Source organism: Erythrolamprus reginae, chromosome 2 (genome assembly GCF_031021105.1).
Source record: "Erythrolamprus reginae isolate rEryReg1 chromosome 2, rEryReg1.hap1, whole genome shotgun sequence".
Classification (NCBI taxonomy): domain Eukaryota; kingdom Metazoa; phylum Chordata; class Lepidosauria; order Squamata; family Dipsadidae; genus Erythrolamprus; species Erythrolamprus reginae.
Genome location: NC_091951.1, coordinates 35,759,199 through 35,782,446, shown reverse-complemented (window position 1 = coordinate 35,782,446; position 23,248 = coordinate 35,759,199). Strand labels below are relative to the sequence as shown.

The 23,248-nt window shown below is 42.6% G+C and overlaps 1 protein-coding gene across 1 annotated transcript; it reads left to right on the top strand.

The window, feature by feature from the left end:
• The first annotated feature begins 376 nt into the window (after nt 1-376).
• LOC139159351 (vomeronasal type-2 receptor 26-like) lies at nt 377-21,594 on the top strand. The gene is made up of 9 exons (XM_070736671.1): nt 377-389; nt 526-1,326; nt 1,813-1,917; nt 1,983-2,109; nt 9,739-10,024; nt 17,135-17,968; nt 18,249-18,476; nt 20,127-20,253; nt 20,693-21,594. The coding sequence occupies exons 1-9, from the start codon at nt 377-379 to the stop codon at nt 21,592-21,594; spliced, it is 3,423 nt and encodes a 1,140-aa protein (XP_070592772.1).
• Nucleotides 21,595-23,248: the final 1,654 nt, after the last annotated feature.

Genomic DNA, 23,248 nt, shown 5'->3' with positions numbered 1-23,248 from the left:
CCATTATTTCAGATTAACGTCCCAGGGAATTTTGACCAGATCTTCTTGGTAACCATGAGGACTGATAGTCTTCTACATTTTGAATGATAGAAGACATTTAACATTAGGCTGCAATAAGTTGTCAAATATGGAGTTGGAGTTAACCATTCTGAAGCATCTAACCTCCATTGAGGAAGATGGCCTCATCCACATCAGACAAAATAAGAAATAATTATAATGTTCCAGTGCCTAGTTTAAGAGTGTTCCACATTATAATGTTTAGATTCTCAAGAATTCCCACAGCCGACTTACCAGCCGGTGGGGTTTGCGGCGATTGGCGGAACAGGAGGCCGCCATGTTGGGGGCGGAGCCACGGCACCCACGTTGGGGTGCCGTGATGACGCGGTGCGGTGCGTGGGCACCGATTGGCCGGGCGAGCCAGGCAGCCCTATAAAAGGGGGCTGCCTCGTGGCGCAGCAGTCTCGCCCGGATCATCGTGAGGCGAGGCTGCTGCTGCTGTTGCCGGCCCAGGTTGCTGCGTCACAGGCCCGGAGGCCGGCGGAGCAGCCAATCGTCGTGGGACCTTCGGCCTTCGAGGCCAGAAGAGCCGCGAGCGGCGGCTGGAGGCTCAGTTCGCTTCGGCGACACCCCCCACAGGGTTTGGAGGCGCATTTGTCCTGGGATACATGGCGGGGGGCGGGCGGAGTCGTTCGGGGGCACGGCGGCAGGCCACGGGGGGGCAGACCAGAGGGCTGGGCCCCCCCCCCATCGAGCCACGCCGCACCGGGAGGAAGCGGGCCCCCAAACGTACCTGGAATGAGGCCCCGGGGGCAAGGCTGGCCAGGAGGCCAGTTGAAGAGGGCAGCCCCAGCGGGGTAGTGAGCCCCCAGGGGCACGCAGTGGGCCGTAGGGGAGCCTCCTCAGGGGCGAGGGGTCGCCGCCAGGGCCGGGCCCTGCCGGTGGAAGCACTGGGGGGATCAGGTGAGGCCACTGGGGCAGAGGAGGTGGCCTTCAGCGGATCAGAAACGGGGCTGTTTGGGGTTGAGGCCCCTGCTGCAGGGCATGCCAGGAGGGAGCAGGGGGAGGGGGATTCCCTTTCGGTTTCCTCACATCTACTGTCTTCCTTGCTTGAGAAACTTGATGAGAGGCCAAGGAAGCGGGGCAGGTCCCGGCGGGGCCGTGCCACGTGCGTTGCCAATGCAGAGGGGTCTCGGAGCTCATCAGAGTCTGCAGACAGCCCGCGGAGGGCGCACGGGACTCGGCGCGCGAAACAGAAAAGCAGGCGGAGGAAGGCCAGGAGAACGGTGTCCGGCTCCGAGGACGCAGACGACGACTCTTCTCATTGGGGTGAGTGCCCTGTGCCTAGGCACCGGTGGTCCCTCCCAAGGGGGCCTCGCGGCAGGCTACGGGCTACTAAACGCACAACACACGGGGCTCATAGGACCTGGCGCTCCCGCACAGCTGCTCAAGTTTGGAGGAGGGGGCGTAGAAGGGTATTGGCCAGAAGGCACAAGGGGAAGAGGGATACCTCAAGGGATAGCTCAGGGTCGACCACCTCTGGGTCCACCAGCACCTCTTTTGACAGCGATAATCCTTTCGCACCTGGCCTCCCGGACACTCCGCTTAGTATGCACATGTCCCAGGCCCTCAAGCGTAAAATTTGGCGTGGCGCTTATGTTGACATTTTTCAGATTTTACTACCTGAGAAGTCTAAAAAGGATAGGGATAAAGAGGGTAAGAAGGGGTCGGATGACCCGAAAGACACCAAAATGGACAAGGGAATTCTGTCATGGGCGTATGCATTTTTGGCCTACCACTCTGTGGTTGTGGAAGATGACGTCCATAAGACCCATGAGCTCATCTTGTACATGAACATGGTTCTGAGAGCTTATCAGGAGTTTGGGGGCGAGGCTTGGAAGCGTTATGACGAGGACTTCCGTAGGTTCGCCGCCCACAATAGACACTGGCCTTGGGATATGAGGCATAATGATTTGTGGCTTCAGGCTACGCAGCAAGCGTCGACCCCGGCCAGTGGGCGAACGCCCACTGGTCATTTCCTTTTGACGACGGGCAAGGAGGCTACTCTTCCCCGCCCGGCGGTGGGTACGGGGACCCCGGCCTCCGGCCAGCGTAGCGCGGCTGGGTCGTCCTTTCGAGGCCCGCCGTACTGTTACGAGTACGGCGCCAGGGGGGCCTGTTCCAGGTCATATTGTCGTTTTCGCCACACCTGCGCCTTGTGTAATGGCAGGCACCCGACCTCCGCTTGTTACAGGGGAAGGGGAGGGGCCGGCTCCAAGGACGCCGGGGCCCCTGCCAAACCCCAACCGGGAGGAGCTCAAGGTAAGGGGCCCAACCCCCGTTAGATTGGACAGGTTGCAGTACTGGCTCACCGGCTACCGCCCCAAGAAAGGTGCTGATTTTCTGCTCGCGGGGTTCTCCGCGGGCTTCAGGATCCCATACGGGGGGCCGCGTAGGGCCTGCATGGTGGATAATTTGAGGTCTGTGGCAGGTATGGGCCACGTAGTGCGGGACAAAATTATGAGGGAGGTGCGCGAGGGCCGGGTTTTGGGCCCCTTTGCGGAGCCCCCCCCTGCCCTTCCTGCAGGTGTCCCCACTCGGGGTGGTGCCCAAGAGGGCCGCGGGAGAGTTCAGGCTCATACATCACCTGTCGTTCCCCCCTGGTGAATCGGTGAACGATCACATTCCCGAGGAGCTTTGCTCGGTGCGCTACACACCATTCGAGACGGCTGTCGCGATGGTCCGGGCGTGCGGAGTGGGGGCGCTGATGGGAAAATGTGATATCAAATCGGCCTTTCGGCTTTTGCCTATTCACCCGGGGGATTTCGACCTGTTAGGTTTTCAGTTTGATGGCGGGTTCTTTGTTGATAGGGCCCTGCCAATGGGTTGTTCAGTATCCTGCTCGCTTTTCGAGAAGTTTAGTTCATTTTTGGAGTGGGCACATGTTAAAAGTACAGGCATTCCGTCCGTCGTGCACTATTTGGATGATTTTCTTTTCGCTGGGCCGGCGGGCTCCGACGACTGTCAGCGGGGTATGACAGGTTTCCAGGATTTATGCTTGGATTTGGGCGTACCTTTGGCTCACGAAAAAACCGAGGGGCCTTCGACCAGACTGACATTTTTAGGCATCGAGGTGGACTCCGTTGCGCAAACGTGTAGGCTACCCGATGATAAACTGACTAGACTCAAGGATGCGGTGAGGGTTGCCCGAGCCGCTAAGAAGGTGACTCTTAGGCAGGTTCAGGAGCTGGCTGGCCTGTTAAATTTTGCTTGTCGAGTGATAGCGCCAGGTAGGGCTTTTATGTTTAGACTGTATAGGGCAACGGTCGGCTTGACGAAGCCGCACCACAGGATCAGGTTGTCGAAGAGCGTTAGGGAGGACCTCGTGGTGTGGCAAGGGTTTCTGGACGGGTACAACGGTGTGTCATTGTGGAGACAGGATATGCTGCTGAAAGCAGACTTTCAGGTGAAGTCCGATGCGGCGGGCACGACCGGTTTTGGTGTGGTGTGGCAGGACAAATTGTTTCGAGCTGACTGGCCGCAGGAGTGGCGTGGTGAGGCCATCTGTAGGGATTTGATGTTTTTGGACCTATTCCCAATTGTCGTGGCCATCGAGCTGTGGGCCACCAGTTTTGCCAGGAAGACAGTCCACTTCTGGTGCGACAATATGGCGGTAGTACACGTAGTGAATACACTCTCCTCTAGGAATGAACGGGTTATGGGTTTGGTCCGGCATATGGTAGCGAGATGCCTTGCCAATAATATGCTCTTCCGGGCCCACCACGTTCCAGGGGTAAGAAACGGGGTGGCTGATGCACTGTCAAGGGGGCAGTTGGCTAGGTTCCGGCTGCTTGCCCCACAGGCCGGGGAGCACCCGGAAGCAGCCCCACAGCATCTGTGGCTGATTGGAGGGCCGACGTAAGCAAGGCCATGGATTTGTCCATAGCCCCCAGCACCAGGAGATCATACCAGCGGGCAGGTAGGGAATTTTGGGCTTTTCGTCATGATAGGAGATACGATCAGCTTTGGCCTGCCCCGGTCGAACACCTGCTCGAATTCTGCGCGCTTAACCATCGCCGTGGGTTGTCTGCCCGGACGATTAGGGGCAAGCTGGCGGGCTTGGCCTTCGTAGCCAAGTCACGGGGCTTTTTAGACACCACAGGGGATTTCAGGATCAGGAAGACATTGGAGGGTTGGATTAGGGAGAAAGGTCAGGCCCAGGGTGACAGCAGGCGTCCCCTAAAGCTCGCCCACTTGATGGGGCTTTATGAGCTGTGGGGCTGGCTCTGCCGCTCTGAGTATGAGGCATCCCTGTACCACGCGGTTGCGGTGACCTTGTTCTTCGGGGCTTTTCGGGTTAGTGAGGTTCTTGCAGTTTCCCGAGCCGATAGCTCCGGCCAGGCATTCACCACAAGGGATATCAAGTTGCGTAGGAGCTCGGTGCCCCTGTGGCTTAGACGGTCCAAGACCGACCAGAGGGGGCGAGGTGTGACGGTCCAACTTTCCCGGGCTAACAACCGGAGGGTGTGCCCGGTGGCGGCTCTGGTGGCGTATTGGGCCCATAGGGGTGGAGAGCCGGGTTTTTTGTTTTGTCATGTGTCCGGCGAACCCCTTACCAGGAACCAATTCTGGGCCGTCACGTCCAAGGCGCTGGCAAGGCTGGGCTTGGACCCCAGACGTTACGGGACTCACTCATTCAGGATAGGTGCAGCGTCGTTGGCAGCAGTCGAAGGTTTCAGCAGGCTGGATATAAAGACAGTGGGCCGCTGGAGATCTGGGGCCTTCCGGACGTACATCCGCCCCTAGGTGAGTGGGGCGGGGCGGGGGGTTTTGCCGGGCCGCCACGTCTGATGCTGCTCTGCTTCCTCCCTTTCTCTAGAACGAATACTTGACAGGCGCCGTAGAATCCTGATATGTGGCCACAGCATGGTGTACTGGGCCGAGAAGAGGGCCCGTGAGACGACGCCCGGCACGCAGTTGGAGATGGATCGAGCGGTTGTTCAGTGGCTGGGCCGTCGTGGCCTACGGTGGCGCGAGGTTCTTCCCCTGTTATTCAACAGTGGGAAGGTGCAAGGGGTGCCGGGCTGTTTGGTTTTGCACGTTGGTGGGAACGATCTGGGAGCGATGACAGGTGTCGATCTGCTGTGGCACATTTGGGAGGGTTTGCAAGTGATCTGGGAGCGGTGGCCAGATACGTGTGTGTGGTGGTCCAACATACTGCCTAGGAGGAGTTGGCGGCAGGCTAGATGCCCTATGGCAGTGGATAAGGCCAGGAAGAGGGTAAACAGAGCGGTTAAGAAGTGGGTGATTCAGGCCGGGGGTGGAGTTATAGACCATCCAGACATCAGGGCATCCCTAATAGACTTGTATAGACAGGACGGGGTACACTTGAGCGACAGGGGGAACGATAAATTTATAGCAGACCTGCAGAGGTGCCTGCACATATATGTGCAGGGGGGGGAGCAGGGGGAATAAATTAAAATTTCACCCCCTGCTGTGGCCGATAGGGGGCGGAAAATAAAGTAAATAGCAACTGGTGATCTCCTTTAGGGGCACCTCTACTGAGGTGAGGGGCGAGCTCCTTCTCGGATTACAGGGCTCGACCGGCTTGGGTTCGGGGAGGGGGTCGCTCCTGTGGCTCGCTTGCTGGAGTTTAACATAGACCAGTAGCAAGCCATCCCACACGCCAGGGGTGGCGTAGTAACGGTGCAGGGGGCAGGTGTAGTTTACCATGACCCGCACCCAGTTTCAAGGAGTTTTCGCCCGAGGGTTGCTCTGTTGAATTGGCTTAAAAGTTAATTCCGCCCCCATTTGATTTATGCACCCTGCAGGTCATGTGGGGTTAATGGTTTAAATAAGTTAATCGGTTAAAGAAGTTAAGTTGTTTGAATAAAAGTGACCCCGTTATACCCACACCTTGTGTCCGACTATTACTCCGCCTGCGCCGCAATAAGTTTGGAGACAAAAAACAATCTGACTTTCCTGAAGTGTTTCTTTCTGGACTCTCAAATTAGCATTATTCTCTTGGGTCAAACAAAACTCTTCTCCAACTGCACACCTTTATGCTCATTCCCAATTCCCCTTCTAATTATTAAAATAATCATAATTATTTATTCTCCTTTGAACAAGGTTTATGGGATTTCTATCACAACAATTAGTGGTCAATCGATGTGTGAACAAAAGGGATAGACAGCATGTGATAATCTGCTTTGAAAAAGTCTCCTCTGGTGGGATGAGAATTTGGGGTAAAGCTGGGCAAATACTGTTGCACTCTGAAATTGCAGATAGCTCTTCCAAATCTGATGCAAAGTGAACTTTCTTCACTGCAATTGTGGTCTTCTGTGATCTCTGAAATCTAATTATGTGCTGAAAAAAGAACTATAGGAAGGATCTCCTGCAGAATATTGTGTAAGTCAAATGTTGCTGCTTCTGCATATACAGAGCTTTCTGCTTTTGCTTCTGCTTCTGTCTCAAATTCCCTGTGCCAGTATGCTGATGAAATGTCCATTAGATGTGATAATAGAAGAAAAGGAGTGGTTCCATTACTATAAACCAGGAGACTACTGGATTACTGGAATAATGTCTAGAAATGTAGCTCTACTGTACCAATTTTCATTCTCCAAGCCTCCAACCCACGAACTGAAAAGGTAATTGTCAGCAAGTCCAAGGATTCTGGTGATTGATTTTACCTGCTCCAGTATCTTTTCTAGGAATGATTTCATTTCTCCTATTCCTCACCTTGAGAAAGGCAAGTCATTATTGCTTCTTCCAAATTGCTTTAGAGGAACGGCTGCTGGGGAACCTGATGATTTTGTAAAACTTGAAGCTCTGTAAGATAACAAAAAGCATGGACAATGAATTCTCCATGGATAAGGGTGGCATGGGCAAGACAGTGCCCATGTTGGGTAACGAACTTTGTCTCTGATTGGCTAAATAAGTGTATAAGTTCCTAGCTGTACTCTTTTCAGGCGTGGCTTCTTCCTTTTATGGTTGTTGCCTATATGTTGTTGGAATCACTATACCCAGCTCTTCTTTGTACAAATAAAAGCTTTTTATTTTCCAAGCTTCTTCTTGGCTCTTATTCTGGCATTGTGGTGACTCGAGTGCATTTTTTTAATCTTACAATGTGGTACATTAATGTTTCGCCTCAGAGAATTTCATTAAGTATAATTAACTGCAGAACATAAGACAATAACTGTAAAACCATGAATATTCTGAAGTAAAATCTAGGTCTAAAAAAGTCTTGTTGAAGAGGTATCCATCTTCAGATAATTAATATCTCTAGCTAATCCATCACTTGAATCCAGCTGTTAGTCATCTCTAGAGTGGTATAACAGGAAGAAATCATATAACATAATAACAATGTACAAAATATTCACTTTGTAGCATCCCTTATTAACATTCTGGAGGCATGTGAAAATACAGAACTTCTACCAAACAATGCGCTATGATGTGGGTTGCAAGCTAAGAGCATATCTAGTCTGGTGCCAGGGCATAGTAAGGGTATCATTTTAATGACATTTTTTGGATTGTTTTGAATTGATATGAGTGTTATATTAGCAAATAAATGCTTTGGTTTTACAAAAGTTTATTCTAAACATATTGAAACAGTTACAATAGTAAGAAACCTTCAAGCTTCTTTTTTCGAGTAAAAGAAGGTGTGGAAGTTTCCGACTATTGTAAATTTCCTTCCCTGGCTATTGAGCTATAAGAATAATTTTCTCAATTTTTAATCCCAAGTCATAATTGGAGAAAATTATAGATAAAATCAGTTCTTGTGATTTTGATAGGATTCCTTTGATCCTTTCATTAAAGATTATGAGAGTTGGAAAGGACCTTGTAGGTCATCTAGTCCTATCCCCCGCTCAAGCAGAAGTCCCATTCCACACAAATGTCACTCCAATCTCCTTTTGAAAGTTTCAAGTGTTCGAGTTCTCACAACCTCCGTATGAAGCTGTTCCATTGGTTGATCTCTTTCATTTGATATAGCAAGCTTGCTATCTCTCTCTGACATTTCTTTTGGCAAGAAGCTCCTAGTGGTGTCAATGGGACTGTTCTTCTTGTAGAAATTTCAAAAATGTCTATCACCTGCAAAGTCCAAATGTATTGAACAATTGGATTGAATAATTGGATTGAATAATGAGTATCTGATTATCTTTTTTGGCATTGCACTATATAGCTATAAAGCAACAGTAAATATGACATTCTTTCATGAAAACCCAAACTAAAGCTTTATTTAGTTATTTATTGGAATTAATCAAATAAAAAGGGGAACAAGAATAAGAGAATAAAAATACAATGACAGGGATGATAGGCACATTAGTGCATTTATGCACACTCCCTCTACTGACCTCTTAAGTTAGGTCCAAGGAAGTCAATGCATTCCAGCATTTGGCAACTCTATTACAGAAATAATATTTTTTACAGTGAGATTTAGAATGATTTAAATGGCATTTAAAGCAGTCAAAATTTGCATGTATATTATTGCAATTAAAACAGAAAAATTTACAAGTAAAACATTACTATGTATAATTTTGTATGTAAAACTAGGTCTGACCTCAAGCAATTGAGTTCTAATTTATTCAAATGGAGAATTTCAAGCCTAGCGGCGTAAAGATTTCTATTGAGTACAGAAGAGTGCAAGACATTTCTCATGAAGTACTTCTGAATTTCCTCAATTATACTGATGTCAGATATATGGTGGGGATTCAAAACACCTGAAAAATACTCTAAAATTGATCTAACATAATTTCCATAATCTCTAATTAGCAATACAATGTTTCCAGAAAAACAAAAAGCTTTGCAATATTATGTTTACAATTCTTAATACTATTTTAGCAATGCTGTTACAGTGAGCCATGTAACATCAGAGAGAAGTACACCTAGGTCCTTAAAGAAGTGACGGTTGTCTACTAGATCAATGCCATCTAGCTCATACTTGACATTGTGATTATGTTTACCAATATGTAAGACAGAGCATTTAATCTTTTTTTTAATAGGCTTTCATTGTGTCCCATAAATTTTGTGTGGACGTGTTACTGTCATTGTTGATTTGGAGGAAACAACATAATTCATGTTTTAGTGTTTTTTGAAATTCTTCTTCTTTGAAAATTGTTTGGTTCATAATCCATTGGTGTGAGAAAATATTAGTTGAATCTCTCTATTTCAACAATATGGGATTATGAACTGCCCAAGAATTTGGGAGGATTTGTATGTCGGTTGTTTCATTGATGAGTTCAGAGTTAGCCCAATCCATGTCTATACATGACCAGGATTTATGGGGGAAAGAAAAAAAGGTATATTTTCTGACACCAGGTTAAAATATCGCCATACATCTTTTAAGACTAATTTGGTCGTTAGTTATTCGAATGTAGATAGTAATTGTTTTCTTGTTTTCATTTTATTAGAGCTTTCATTATCTTTTTTCTTATCCGAAATTGTGTTAAAGTCACCAATTATTATTATATTTACCAAATTTAATTCTGATATTTTTTTTGTTTAGGTTTGCAAAAAATATGAATTGATTTGTCAATGGGGCATAAATTGCAACAATGGATATCTTTGTATTCCAAGGATGATTTGTACAATTAGTATTTGTCCATTTTCATCTGCGTAAATTAGTTTGGGAGTAGAATTGAATAATTTTACATCATGGGCAAAAAGAACGCAATTGCTTTTAAGTTGATCATATAAATCATTGATATAGAGGGAAAAAAGGTGATGAAACTCCTTATATTGCAGTGAGAACACCTTGAACTACATTCTGCCCTTCTTGTTGGCTGTTCATGAGGTCAACCAGAATTTAAGGCTCTTACCCAACATCACCCTGGGCTACAACATCTATGAGAACTTTTTCAGTGCAAGAATGACATATGAGGCCATGTTGGATGTGCTGTCTACAAGACAGGAGAACATCCCAAACTACAGATGTGGAAGACAAAGGAATCTGCTGGCTGTTCTTGAAGAGATGGATTCTGAACTCTTTGATCATATAACCAATGTCTTGAGCATCTTTAAAATTCCACAGGTATAAAGTCAAGTAAAATTAATTCTGTGTTGTAAATTGTTTTGATTTGACTAGAAGGCAGCATTTGTATATATTTCTCCAAATAAATTGAAAGTCAGAGTGTAAATATTAGAAGAACTGAAATAAATTTTAATTAACATAGTATGTGTGTATACCAACTCACAGAACTTGTTAAATTTGCTGACAAATTTTTTTTTATTTTTCTCTTCAATCACAATACAGTATAAAAAAATATACCAACACCAATCAATTGCTTTACAATATATCAATTTAACAAATTATGGCATGCCAATCTAATACTACCTCTTCACCTTTGGCATCTGGATAAAAAGTAGCTGCTCAATTATCTTATGTTATACAAGTATGATATTAGCTTAAAGACCATTTAAGCTGTTCAAATTTTTTAATACCTCAAGATGATTGGGCTGTAATGTTTCAAATTTCTCCAAATCTCTTCCATGTCAATTTTCATGTATAGTCAATAACCTTTAAAAAAAAAAAATTAATGCCTATTAATAAGGAATCCCTAAAAGAAACACACTAAAAAAACTTACAGTAACAAAATCAAGGGGGAAAAAATAAACCAAGTGATATCACATAATATTGCCAAATTAGCCAGATTAACAACCTAATTAATAATTCCTTTATATAAAAATTGAAAATGAGATGAAAATAAAAAAAATATAAGGATTAAAAAAAGAAGAGAGATTAAGAAAAGGAAAAAAATTACACAAAAGAAAAAAGAGAAGTAAAAAAGGGAAACAGTAGCAGAGAAAAAAGAAAAACAAGAAGGAAGAATGCAGAACAAAAGAGAAAGAAAAAGAGGAAAAAATAAATGAAAACTTACCTCTTCTTCTCACTAACCTCCCCACATAACTCCATATAACACCATACAAATTCGCAATATCTTAAGATTCAACCAAAATGAAAAACCCGCTGAAATCCTCCAACTCACTCAAAGCTATGTATCTATAAATCTAAAAAAAGACCAAAAGAGAGAAATAAACATCCATCCTAACCTTTTTCCTTATCCATATCTCATAAGATCATCATATCCTATTCTCATTTTATTTCTGTGCCTTAGCCTAAAATGTTGATCCCAATAGATAAAAAAAGAAAATTCCCTTTCTTTAATCCTAGCTCAACTTATACCTTTCAGCAATTAATACGCCTTTCAAAATTTATGGTCTACATTATCTATAATTTACTATATTCTTCAATCACTAATTACCTCTAAAATAATTTCTCTTCCCTAATGCATAAGAGAATTTTAAACAGCAAAAGAGAAGACCCTCCAATAACCCACTGGAATCAAGTTGTAAATATAGCGCTGCAGATCCAGCTAAATCATTATACCCTACTCTAATTTTATCGCTGCATACCCGGCTGAATTCTCATGCCCTATTCTAATTACATTGATCCCAATAGATTAAAAAAAAGCTTCCCCGTCTTTGATCCAAATTAAATTATAACTTTTTGTAAATTTACCATCATTATAGTACACTTTTTTTGTATATTATAATCGGAATAGTGCAAATCTCTCTACGATATATAATCAATAGTCTCTATGTTTTGTAAGTATCATCTTTAAAAAAATAAATCAATCATAATCCTCCTTATCTTCTAAATTAAAAAATATATATTCTTAAATCTTTAAGTTGGATATCTTAATACCATTTCATAATACTTTAAATAAAAAAAAACAGTTCACCTCTTATCCATCTAAATTTATTCCATTATTAATTCCATTTTCAGAACTTATTTCATGCTCATTATACCTAATGAGAACCTATTAGCTGCATCTTAAATTCCGTAATAATTTTTTAAACCTAAAAAAGACCTCATTGTATTCACATCATATGCAACATAAGTATCTTTGTTCATATTAATTAATTCCCCTTTCCTCAAACAATGCAGTCTACAAACCAAAATACATTATCTCTAACATTATACTTTTTTTCTAGTCTGAACACATCATAATTCATGTAGTCCCCATCTTAACATAATTAGAAAACAGTTATATTATTATATTACTTTTCAAAGAGCTATTTTCCTTAATGATGTTAATATTATCAAACAAGTTTCAAATCCATAATTATTTCTGCATGAATAAGTCTGTTAATAAATCCAGTGACTTTAATAGAAAAAAGTTTTTATATGAGTAAGATCTCTTGCCAAATAATATGTCCATGTCTCTAACGGGTTCCTTTCTTCTAATAGTACTTTCCCTTCTTCTTCCTTTCTTAGAATAATACTGTAAAAATTAAAATTAATATTGTCTTTCAAATTTCCACTTTGTAGATCTTCTCCATATATATCTCCAAGTGTCAATGTCACAGCTAGACGGTATCCAATATGTAATGATTTTTTCTATTAGTCAGTTCTTCTGACAGGCATTGCAACCTGGCCAACTTCGCGCCACGCTGGTACAAGACCAGGCCAGTTCACCTGGCAGGGGTTTAACGACCCCCAACCAGCCCTCCAGTAACATCCCCTACGTCACCTCCCCTTCAGGGAGAATATGTGTATGCCAACTCACAGAACGTGTTGTTAAATTGGATGAAGCACACTACCATATACACACACACACAAACACACATGCATATGAATATGGATTGTTCATGTGTGTGAGGTACATACAGTAGTACCTCTAGATACGAGCTGCTCTACATGCGAGTATTTCAATATACGAGCCACGAGGGGAGAGACATTTCTGTTCTAGTTTCGAGCTCAAATTCGGCATACGAGCCAAGCGTCCACTAGGTGGCGCAAGAATCCTTGCTTTTGGTTATCTCGGAGGGGAAAAACAACTTGTTCCAGATACGAGTTGCCTCGAGATACAAGCTCCCTTATGGAACGAATTATGCTCGTATCTAGGGGTACTACTGTATAAGCCTTTGAGGGATCACTGCCTTATCGTGGTGCAGGGGATTTCCCAGCCTAATGAAACTATGAGCTATCCTATGCAGGGCCACAGAAGATGGACATGTCAAAGCAGAGAGATCTGACAAAACGTGATCCACTGGAGAAGGAAATGGCGATCCACTCCAATATCTTTGCCATGAAAACCCAATGGACAGTAATAAAAGGCAAAAAGATATGATGCTGTAAGATGAGCCCCTCAAGTCAGAAGATGTCCAATATGCTACTGGGGAAGAGAAGAGAGTTAGTCCTAGTTGTGCCAGAAATAATGAGTTGATAGGGCCAAAGCTGATAGGACATTCCGGTGTGGATGTATCTAGTGGTAAATGGAAAGTCCAGTGCTGTAAAAATCTAGAACTAGATCAAACAAGAGATGACAAGACTGAACTTTGACATCTTAGGAATCAGCGAACTGAAATAGACAGTAATTGGTGATTTTAATTTTAACAGGCAAGTTTGGCCTTGGAGTACAAAATGAACCAAACTTGACAATTATAGAGGTGCAGATGACAGAATAATTCCTCTGTAGAACTATATCAGCAGCTCTTTCGGCAGTTTGAGCTGACCAAACTGGCAGAGAAAGAACATTCTTTGTTGTGCTTCTTTAATGACATTTTTCATGTTAGGTGTCCCTTTTAGATCTTGCAATATGGTAGAATCTAGAAATATGTACAAACTCTACATATGGACATCACCAGGTGAGCCACAGAGAAATTGGATTAACTATGTGCTCTGCAGCCAATGATGGAGAAGCTCTATACAGTCAGTAGAAATAAGACAGGAGCTTACTATGTCTCAGATCATGGCTTTCTCATTGCAAACTTTAGGCATAAATTGAAGAAAGCAGAAAAAAACACTAGGCCAGTCAGGTATGAACTAAATCATATCCCTTGGGAATATGCAGCAGAGTGAAAAATAGAATAAAGGAATTAGATTTGATAGACAGAATACCTGAAGAATTATGGATGGAGGTTAACAATATTCTACAAGAGGTGGCAACTAAAACCATCCCCAAGAAAAAGAAATGCAAGAAAGCAAAATGGCTGTCTGAGGAAGCTTTACAGAGACCCAATTGAATGCAGAATTCCAGAGAATAGCTAGAAGAGATAAGAATGCCTTCTTAAATGAACAGTGCAAAAAATAGAAGAAAACAAAATACGGAGGACCGAAGATATCTTCAAGAAAATTGAAGATAAAAAGGGAATGTTTCATGTAAGGATTGGCATGATAAAGGACTAAAATGGCAGGGATCTAACTCAGACAGAAGAGATTAAGAAGAGGTGGCAAAATTATACAGAAGAACTATAGAAGAAGAGGCTTAACATCCCAGATAGAAACATAGAAACATAGAAGACTGACGGCAGAAAAAGACCTCATGGTCCATCTAGTCTGCCCTTATACTATTTCCTGTATTTTATCTTACAATGGATATATGTTTATCCCAGGCATGTTTAAATTCAGTTACTGTGGATTTACCAACCACGTCTGCTGGATATTTATGACGGGGTGGTAATTGCCAGACATCTGGGAATATGACGTCAAATGGGCCTTAGGAAGTCAACAAAGCTAGTGGAAGTGCTAGTATTCAGCTGAGCAATTCAAAATCTTAATAGACGATGCAGTAAAATTGCTACACTCAATTTCCTAGCAAATTTGGTAAACTGAATAGTAGCCACAGGATTGGAAAAGGTCAGTTTCCATTCCAATTCCAAGGAAGGCCAAAGCGAAAGAATGATCAAACTACCAAATTGCCAACATACTCTGGATCATGGAGAAAGCTAGTGAGTTCCAGAAAAAATATTTCTTTCAGTTTAATTGATTATGCTAAAGCCTTTGATTGTGTAGATCACAACAAATTGTGGCAAATTCTTAAAAAGTTGGTAATACCAGACCATCTTCTTCGTTTCTTGAGAAATCTATATGGAGATCATGAAGCAATAGTGAGAATTGGACATGGAACCACTGATTGGTTCCAAATTGAGAAAAGAGTTTGGCAAGGCTATATAATCTCACCCTGCCAATTTAATGTATATGCAGAACATATTTTGAGAAAGGCGGGGCTAGATGAATCATAAGTTGGAATAAAGATTGCCGGGAGAAATTTCAACAACCTCAGATATGCAGATGATACCAAAAGCAACAACAACAACAAAAAAAAAAAAGAGGAACTAAAGAGCCTCATGATGTGGTGAAGGTGGAGAGTGCAAAATTTGTCTTGAAACTCATCATTAAAATAACTGAGATCATGGAATCCTGCCCTCTCAATTCCTGGCAAACATATGGGGGGAAATGGAGGTAGTAATAAATTTTAGTTTCCTGGGCTCCAAGATCATGGAATAAATTAAAAGACACTTGGTCCTGGGAAGGAAAGCTATGAAAAATCTAGACAGCATACTAAAAAGCACAGGCATCACCCTGCTTCCAAAAGTGCATATAGTCAAGGCTATGGCTTTCCCAGAAATTAATATGTTTGTCACTTTTAAAAGATATTTCACCAGTGTATAGCTGTATTCCAGTATTTGTGAGGCTGCCACAAAGAGGAGGAGGTCAATTTCCCAAAGAGGAGGAGGTCAAGCCTTACATGGCTCAAGGCCAGACTATTTGTGGGAACATCTCCTGCCGCATACCTCCCAGAGACCAATAATGGCCCACAGAGTTGGCCTCCTCTAGGTCATGTCGACTAAGCAAAACAGGCTGGTCGGGCCATGGGGGAGGGCATTCTCTGTTGCTGTCCCAGTTCTAGGGAACGAACTCTCCCCCAACATCAGTACTATTCCCATCCTACTGGCCTTCTATAAGGCCACAAAGACATGGCTTTGCCGGCAGGCCTGGGGGCCATTAATTGACATCTACCATGGCCAAATTGTAAGAATGGTATGTATGTCTAGTTTAAGTATGGGCTTTAATTAGGGTTTTATAGTTTTGGACTGTATATTTGACTTCTGCTTATGTATTTGTAATTTTATATTGTTGTAAGCACACCTTAAGGGTCTTACATGGCTCAAGGCCAGACTATTTGGGGGAGCATCTCCTGCTGCATACCTCGCAGAAAGCAATAATGGCACACAAAATTGGCCTCCTCTAAGTCCTGTTGAATAAGCAAAACAGGCTGGTGGGGCTGTGGGGAAGGACCTTCTCTGTTGTCGCCCCCATTCTATGAAACCAACTCTCCCCCTACTGGCCTTCTGTAAGGCCACGAAAAGGGCCGCAGGGGTGGGCTTTTCTGTTGCTGCCCCGGCTCTATGGAATCACCCCCCCCCCTCCTTGATGAAACTAACTCCCCCCTCCTTGATGTCCGTACAACTCCCGTCCAACTGGCCTTGTGTAAGGCCACAAAGACCTGCCTTTGCCAGCAGGCCTGAGGCCCATTAATTGAAATCCATCAATAGCAAATTGTATAAATGGTATGCATGCATACTGATTGGATAGTTTAAGTATGGGCTTTAAATAAGGTTTTATAGTTTTAGACTGTATATTTGATTTAATTTTATTGCATTTGTAATTTTATGTTGTTGTAAACTGCCCTGAGTCCTTGGGAATTGGGCAGGATGGAAGTCGGATTAAAGAAACTTATTTTCCAAAGCACAAGATGGTAGGACAAGAAACAATGGATGAAAATTGATAAAGGATGGGAGCAACCTAGAATTAAGGCTTTGAGTTCAATTGACTTTTTGAACAGATTGTCTTCAGAGATTGTGGGTGCCTTATCACTGGGTTTTTTAAAGAAGAGAATGGAAAGAGTCACTTGTCTGAAATGATATTGGGTCTCATGCTTAAGCAGGGGGTTGGACTAGGGCATGGGTGTCACTTGATTTCATTGAGATTGAGGTTGGCCTCAGGGGAGGCGTGGCCAACGTGGGTATGGTCAGCATGATATCATTTGTGTTAGGTGCCCCTCTGGTGGCCGGAATGTTCTGCCTGTGAAAACGGGCTCCTGAGAATTATAATGTGACAGAAGGGTGTACTCTTTGAGGACCACCCATGAACATCACCCACCGATAATTCAGAGCTTCCTGGTTTTAAAGGGGGCATATAAGAGAACAGGACAGGACATCAAAGAAACTAACAAAATTCATGCAGTTATCATATGAAACTTCTCTCACAGGGGGGGAAATGCCCTCAGATTTACCACATGACTTTTAGCTTCAAAACTGGCACAAACCACCAATACCTTCTCTTTTATCTTAGATCAACTATAGTGTCATCAACCAGATGGCTGAGCAAAATCATCATTTCCCTTTTTCATATCGGATGACACCAAACCAAGAACCTCCTTACTCAGCAATTGTCAAGCTGCTCCTGCATTTCCAATGGACGTGGATTGGCCTCCTTTTTCAGGACAATGAAAAAGGAGAAAAATTTAAAAGACACTTGGATATTCTCGCCCTAAAAAATGGGATTTGCATTGTCCTCTCAGGAACCGTTCCAGAACCAAATATACAGTCAAGTGCTGGAGAAACTCTCATGCAAGAAAAAAGGGAAATGTTTCTTTCTCTTATCAAGAGTCAAATAAAAATTGTACTTTGCCAACTAGATTCTCAGGCCTCAGGAGCGTTAGCAGTAATATTACAACAAATTAATATGACTAATAAATCCATTGTGGGAAGGGTGTGGATTGTAACAACTTTGACAGGTGAAAGTATAACTATATTTAACCACTTTGTTGATCTCCACAATAAATATGCTTTGTTTTCCTTCTTGATCCAGACAAAAAGAAGGAATCAGTATTATGATTTTAATTCTTATGCATCTATGATCCTATTGTATGGAAAGGAAGCATTCCAATGTTCTTATTCAAGTCCTGTTTTATCTAAGAAAGTTTGGAAAAAATGCAGGGAAAAAGAGAACTGGGAGTTTCCACCCCATGATGTGATTGCAAGAATCCTCTCTCAGGATTCCTCCAATATTTTCCAAATAATTCAAATTGTGGCCTTGAGCCTCAGTGCTGCCTCTTCTTCCCAACGGAGTAAGAGGAAAATTCAAGTTGGAGACCAAGCACCGCTGGTTGTACAGCCCTGGCAGGTAAGCTGCATTCTTTGAGGTTGCATTGATTCCCCACTTCCTAATGGTGCTGGTGTTATCTATTCCATATCTTCAAGAATGTGAGATAAAGATATAAAAAAGAGCTATAAATTCCAGGAGAAAGACTGAAAAAAGCTTCCCATGAAATGCTGAATCAATGCTGAATCAATGCTGTTTGAAGAGGTTGAATTATACAGAGTACCTTCAATCCAGAATAATAACAAGAAAAACATTGAATAAAGGCTCAAATTTTAATGTTTTTTCTATGTTTATTATGCAGCTTCACAGGTTCCTGAAGACCTTCCACCATTACAATATTTCCAGAGATGGGATTTCTTTTGATAAAAATGGAGTTCCTGTTGCTGACTTTGATATCATGCAATGGACATCAGTTTGGAACAAATCATATGCAGGGGTGAAAATTGGGAGTGTGGAAAGACAAGACTCCTCAGAAGTCAAGATTTCTGTCAATCAAAGTGCCATCCAATGGCCAACTATATTTAACAAAGTAGTTGAGACTGCTTGGAATTTGCTCTTCTATTTGTCTCCATATGTGGAATTTTACTGCTCAGAAATTTATTTATTTATTTATTTATTTTATTTCTCAAATTTATGAGCCGCCCCTCTCCTGAGGGACAGTAAGAAATAATTCTTATGGGGGCAAATTGGGATAATTTCCAAATATGAGAACTTAAGGCCGCATTAATCGATTAGATATCATTTTACCTTAGATATTTTACAATAATATATCACACACTGAGACCTGCTGCCTTGTATTGTGGGATTTGCAATCTACATTATTAAACTGGAATGTGTTGCTGTAATTTATAGTTCATCAAATTACCTTGTTTTCACTAAGGGTAAAATGAGAATATCTGTGTAGACTCTCAGTCATCCAGGTCATAGTTGTGCCAAAAGTGTTTTTTTTATACCTGAATTTCGTTTACCCTTGAAGATGTTTCTTTTCTCATCCAAGAAGCTTCCTCAGTTTTGACTGAATGGTGGAGGATGGAAAGATATGGAACTGCTGAAAAGACTGTATTGTAAGTAGGATATAGATTTAGCAATTGCAGGAAGGTCTCAAACCCATATGTACTGTTCAGGTGACCCTGAGGGCACAGAGAAATTCCAAGTGGCTCAACAACTTTCAAAAAGATTGCTAATGACCAGATGACTGCAAGAAATATAAATCCTTGCATACTTCAAAATTCAGTCACAACGGAAGAAACTTCTGGAATAAGAAACAAAATGACTTCAAGGGAAAACAAAGATCAGTTGTCTTTTGAAAAAGAACCTTTGGAAGAAAATCCAGAATATAAAAGGTTTAGCCCACTTTTTAAGGAAAAGATATCACTAAGGATGTAGGAAGGGAAATGAGGGCAGCTAAAAAAGTAATTTACAATGATCAGTTATAGGAGAGAAAGACAGGGACTCTAAAGAAAGCAAGATGTTGGAGATTTTCTCAGAAAGCAAAGATGGAGGAAAAAATAAGTTATACAGGGAATTTTAAGAATTTTGTTTGTGCAAATCTGTTCAATAAATTACTTAAAAATAATAATTGCATTATTTTTGGAACGCACCCTGTAGCATTCTCATATATGCCCTAAGGAGAAACACCTTTAGCAATGGAACTACTTTCCTTTGGAATAAAGAATAAGGCAATGAATCTGTTTTGGGATCTACAATGGAGATTGATAGAGATAGAGAAAGAGAAGCAGAGTAATTAAAGTTCATGCCACTATGCCTTGACGCATTTTGCTCAATGTGTTACTGACCTTCTGGAAGCAATTTAAATAAGGTTCAGGAGAGAAGTATTTTTTAATAGGAAAGTGAACACAAGAACAAGGGGGAACAATCTGAGGTTAGTTAGGGGAAAGATTAGAAGTAACACGAGGAAATAATGGTTTATTGAAAGAGTAGTAGATGCTTGGAACAAACTCCCAGCAGACGTGGTTGGTAAATCCACAGTAACTGAATTTAAACATGCCTGGGATAAGTATATATCCATCCTAAGATAAAATACAGGAAATAGTATAAGGGCAGAATAGATGGACCATGAGGTCTTTTTCTTCCGTCAATCTTCTATGTTTCTATGTTGATTTCAGTAAATTCTTCTAATTCATATATTGCCCTGACTAATATTTCTGTTTATGTTTAGATGTTGCCTTATTCAAGATGTACAGAAAGTTGCTCCCCAGGTTATGCCAAGCTTGTGAGAGAGGGAGCCCCAGTTTGCTGCTACGACTGTTCTCTGTGTGTGGAAGGAACATTCTCTGAACAGGAAGGTAGAGTAGGGGGCTCCAAAAACAACAAAATATCAGGATAAAAATATTATTCTCCATTAATTTTTGATGGTATTTGATCAAGAAGCAAGAAAAACATGACATTTCTTGAAGGCATCCACAAACTTTTCAAAGATTGGGCACTATCATCAAATTTTCTATGATGATGTGAGCATTAAAATAAATAATGAAAGATTGCTGATTTCTATTGAGTTATCAATTTCTTGCTTGGTTTTGGGAAAGGGGACAAGTTTAGAAAGGTGATAATTGCATTCATCTTCAGCCTTTAAAGTGTGTTGATTGTTTTAATTAATGCTGTGTCATGTTAATATCCCAGGGCAGAAATATTAGATTATTCCCTGAAATGAAGAAATTGATTTCTGATGCGGTTTTTATGCTCCTACAGCTGCAGAAACAGATATATACTAACCATTTGTTTCAGATGCAGTCCGTTGTGAAAAGTGTCCCTATCATCAATATTCCAATAAAAAGCGAGATCGCTGTGTCCCCAAAAGGATAAGTTTCTTATCCTATGAAGAATTGTTGGGATTCATCCTAGTTTTCTTTGCCATTGATTTATCCGTAGCAACTGCCTTTATTCTGGGAATCTTCATTAAATACAGAGAAACTCCCATAGTCAAAGCCAACAACTGTGAACTCACCTACATCCTCCTGGTTTCACTCCTGCTTTCATTCTTGACTTCCCTTCTTTTCATTGGTCGCCCTGTGAAAATGACCTGTCTCCTTCGACAAACCATTTTCAGTATTGTTTTCTCAGTTGCTGTGTCTTCCCTGCTGGCTAAGACTGTAATGGTGGTGGTGGCCTTTCTAGCCACAAAACCAGGCAGCGGCATGAGGAAATGGCTGGGGAAGTGTCTGGCCAACTCTATTGTTTTATCTTGCTCTGGTATTCAAGTAGGCATCTGCATGATGTGGCTTGGAATCTTTCCCCCATTCCCAGATTCTGATTTTCATTCCCAACCAGAACATATTCTGCTCCAGTGTAATGAAGGCTCTGTCACCATTTTCTACTCTGCTCTTGGCTACATGGGTTTTTTGGCTGCCATCTGTTTCTTAGTAGCATTTCTGGCTCGAAATCTGCCAGGGGCCTTTAATGAAACCAAACTGATCACCTTCAGCATGTTGGTTTTTTGTAGTGTTTGGATCTCCTTTGTTCCCACATATCTGAGCACCAAGGGGAAATACATGGTGGCTGTGCAGATCTTCTCCATCCTGGCCTCCTGCCTTGGTTTACTGGGGTGCATCTTTATCCCCAAGTGCTACATTATTATCCTGAGACCTGCCATGAACAGAAAAGAACATCTGATGCCAAAACAACATTAAGATTCTTTATGTTGGTCTCCATTTTTGTACGGTTTGCATGCACTATAAAGTCACATACTTTGAAGTAATGTTTTATCTGTTGTAATGTATCTTTCTTCATTCCATGTGTATTTTGAATTATAATTGAATAGTAAAGTTTCTAAAACAATTCCAATTATTTAAATTAATCATATCCTTCCGTTGTCACCATTTGAATTCATGTTAAATAATGACATTAATAAAATTTCTGAAAGCAGGCTAGATATACTTTTCCCGCTGCTCCTTCGGTTGTGCCTGTTACCGCTACCTCCTTCCCTTGCTCACTCTGCTGCTGCAGAAAGAGTGGCTCACAGCCTTTGTGCAGGAAGGAACATGTTTTAAAATGCTGCCACAGCCAGCCCAGAGGAGCCAAACCAGTCCCGTGGGGGTTCATGTAGCAACCTTTCGCTTACTCTATCTGTTCTGGCCAAAAGTGTGCCTGCTGCAGAAAGACCAGCTCTCTTCCAGGAGAGAAAAGCAAGCCCCTTTGGCTCTGCCTCCTTCACTCAGCTTCCACCCCCCCTTTACTTTAAAATGCTCTCCTGTCTGACTGGATGCAGCCGCCGCTGGATGTCTGAAGAGGAAGCAATGAGTAGTCTGGTTGGTCTTGGTAATTTCCATGTATTTGATCTACGGGAAAAATGTCATTGTTACTTTGTGTTAACTCACGTGGATGTTGTTTTCTGATTTGTTCTATGTGTCTCCGCCAGATTTTTCCGTTGGCTAGTTGAACCGTGTATGATTTGGGGTCAGTTTTGGATTCAACTGTTTCCTCTCTCTAGCGGAGATTTGAGTCAAATTTTTTTGCATAGACTGGGTCGCCTGTTTTAAAAGTCCATTCTGGTTCCATTGTAGGCTTGTCTTTCCTTTTGGAATACTCTGGGTGAATTCTGTCCAGCTGGGAACGGAGTTTCCTTCCCAGAAGAAATTCTGCTGGACTTTTGTTTGTGTTGGCTGACGGGGTGATGTGTTGGACTAATAGGAATTCGTCCAGCTGCTGTTGCCAGTTTCTTGGTGCAGGGCTTCTTTTGTAAATCTCACCATGCATTCAACCCGGCCATTAGCGGCCGGAAAATGAGGCGAGATTAATGCATGTCGGATCCCCCTTTTGGCCAGAAAGACCTCCATTTGTCTGGAGGTTAGTTGTGGATCGTTGTCCAAGATAAGCACATCTGGTAGTCCATGTATTGAGAAAAGTCTCCGCAGCGCCTTTATTGTAGCTGCTGTTGTAGTTGAGGTCATTAAAACAACCTCCAGCCATTTAGAATATGCATCGACTACAATGAGGAATGATTGTCCTGCTAGGGGTCCAGCAAAGTCTATATGTATGAGGGACCACGGTCCCTTTGGGGTCTCCCACTCTGTTGGTTAATCTTTGGCGGGTCTGGGCGAGTTTGTTGACACGGGTGACATGTGGCTACCCAGGTTTCTATGTCCTGGTCCAAACCTGGCCACCAAAGGTGGCTCCTGGCCAGGCTTTTCATCTTCACCATTCCTGGGTGACCATGATGTAACAATTTCAATGCTTTTTTCTGTAGCTGTTTAGGAATTACCACCCTGTCACCCCACAATATGCAATCTCTTAATACATTTAATTCAGTTTGTCTGTTCTTAAATACCTGGCATGTCTCTTTTG

What these genes read in the sequence shown, in the direction of transcription:
- LOC139159351 (XM_070736671.1), top strand. An exon ending in GCATCTTTAAAATTCCACAG is followed by an intron (nt 10,025 to 17,134) that starts GTATAAAGTCAA and finishes CTTTTATCTTAG; the next exon opens with ATCAACTATAGTGTCATCAA. An exon ending in AACATTCTCTGAACAGGAAG is followed by an intron (nt 20,254 to 20,692) that starts GTAGAGTAGGGG and finishes CATTTGTTTCAG; the next exon opens with ATGCAGTCCGTTGTGAAAAG.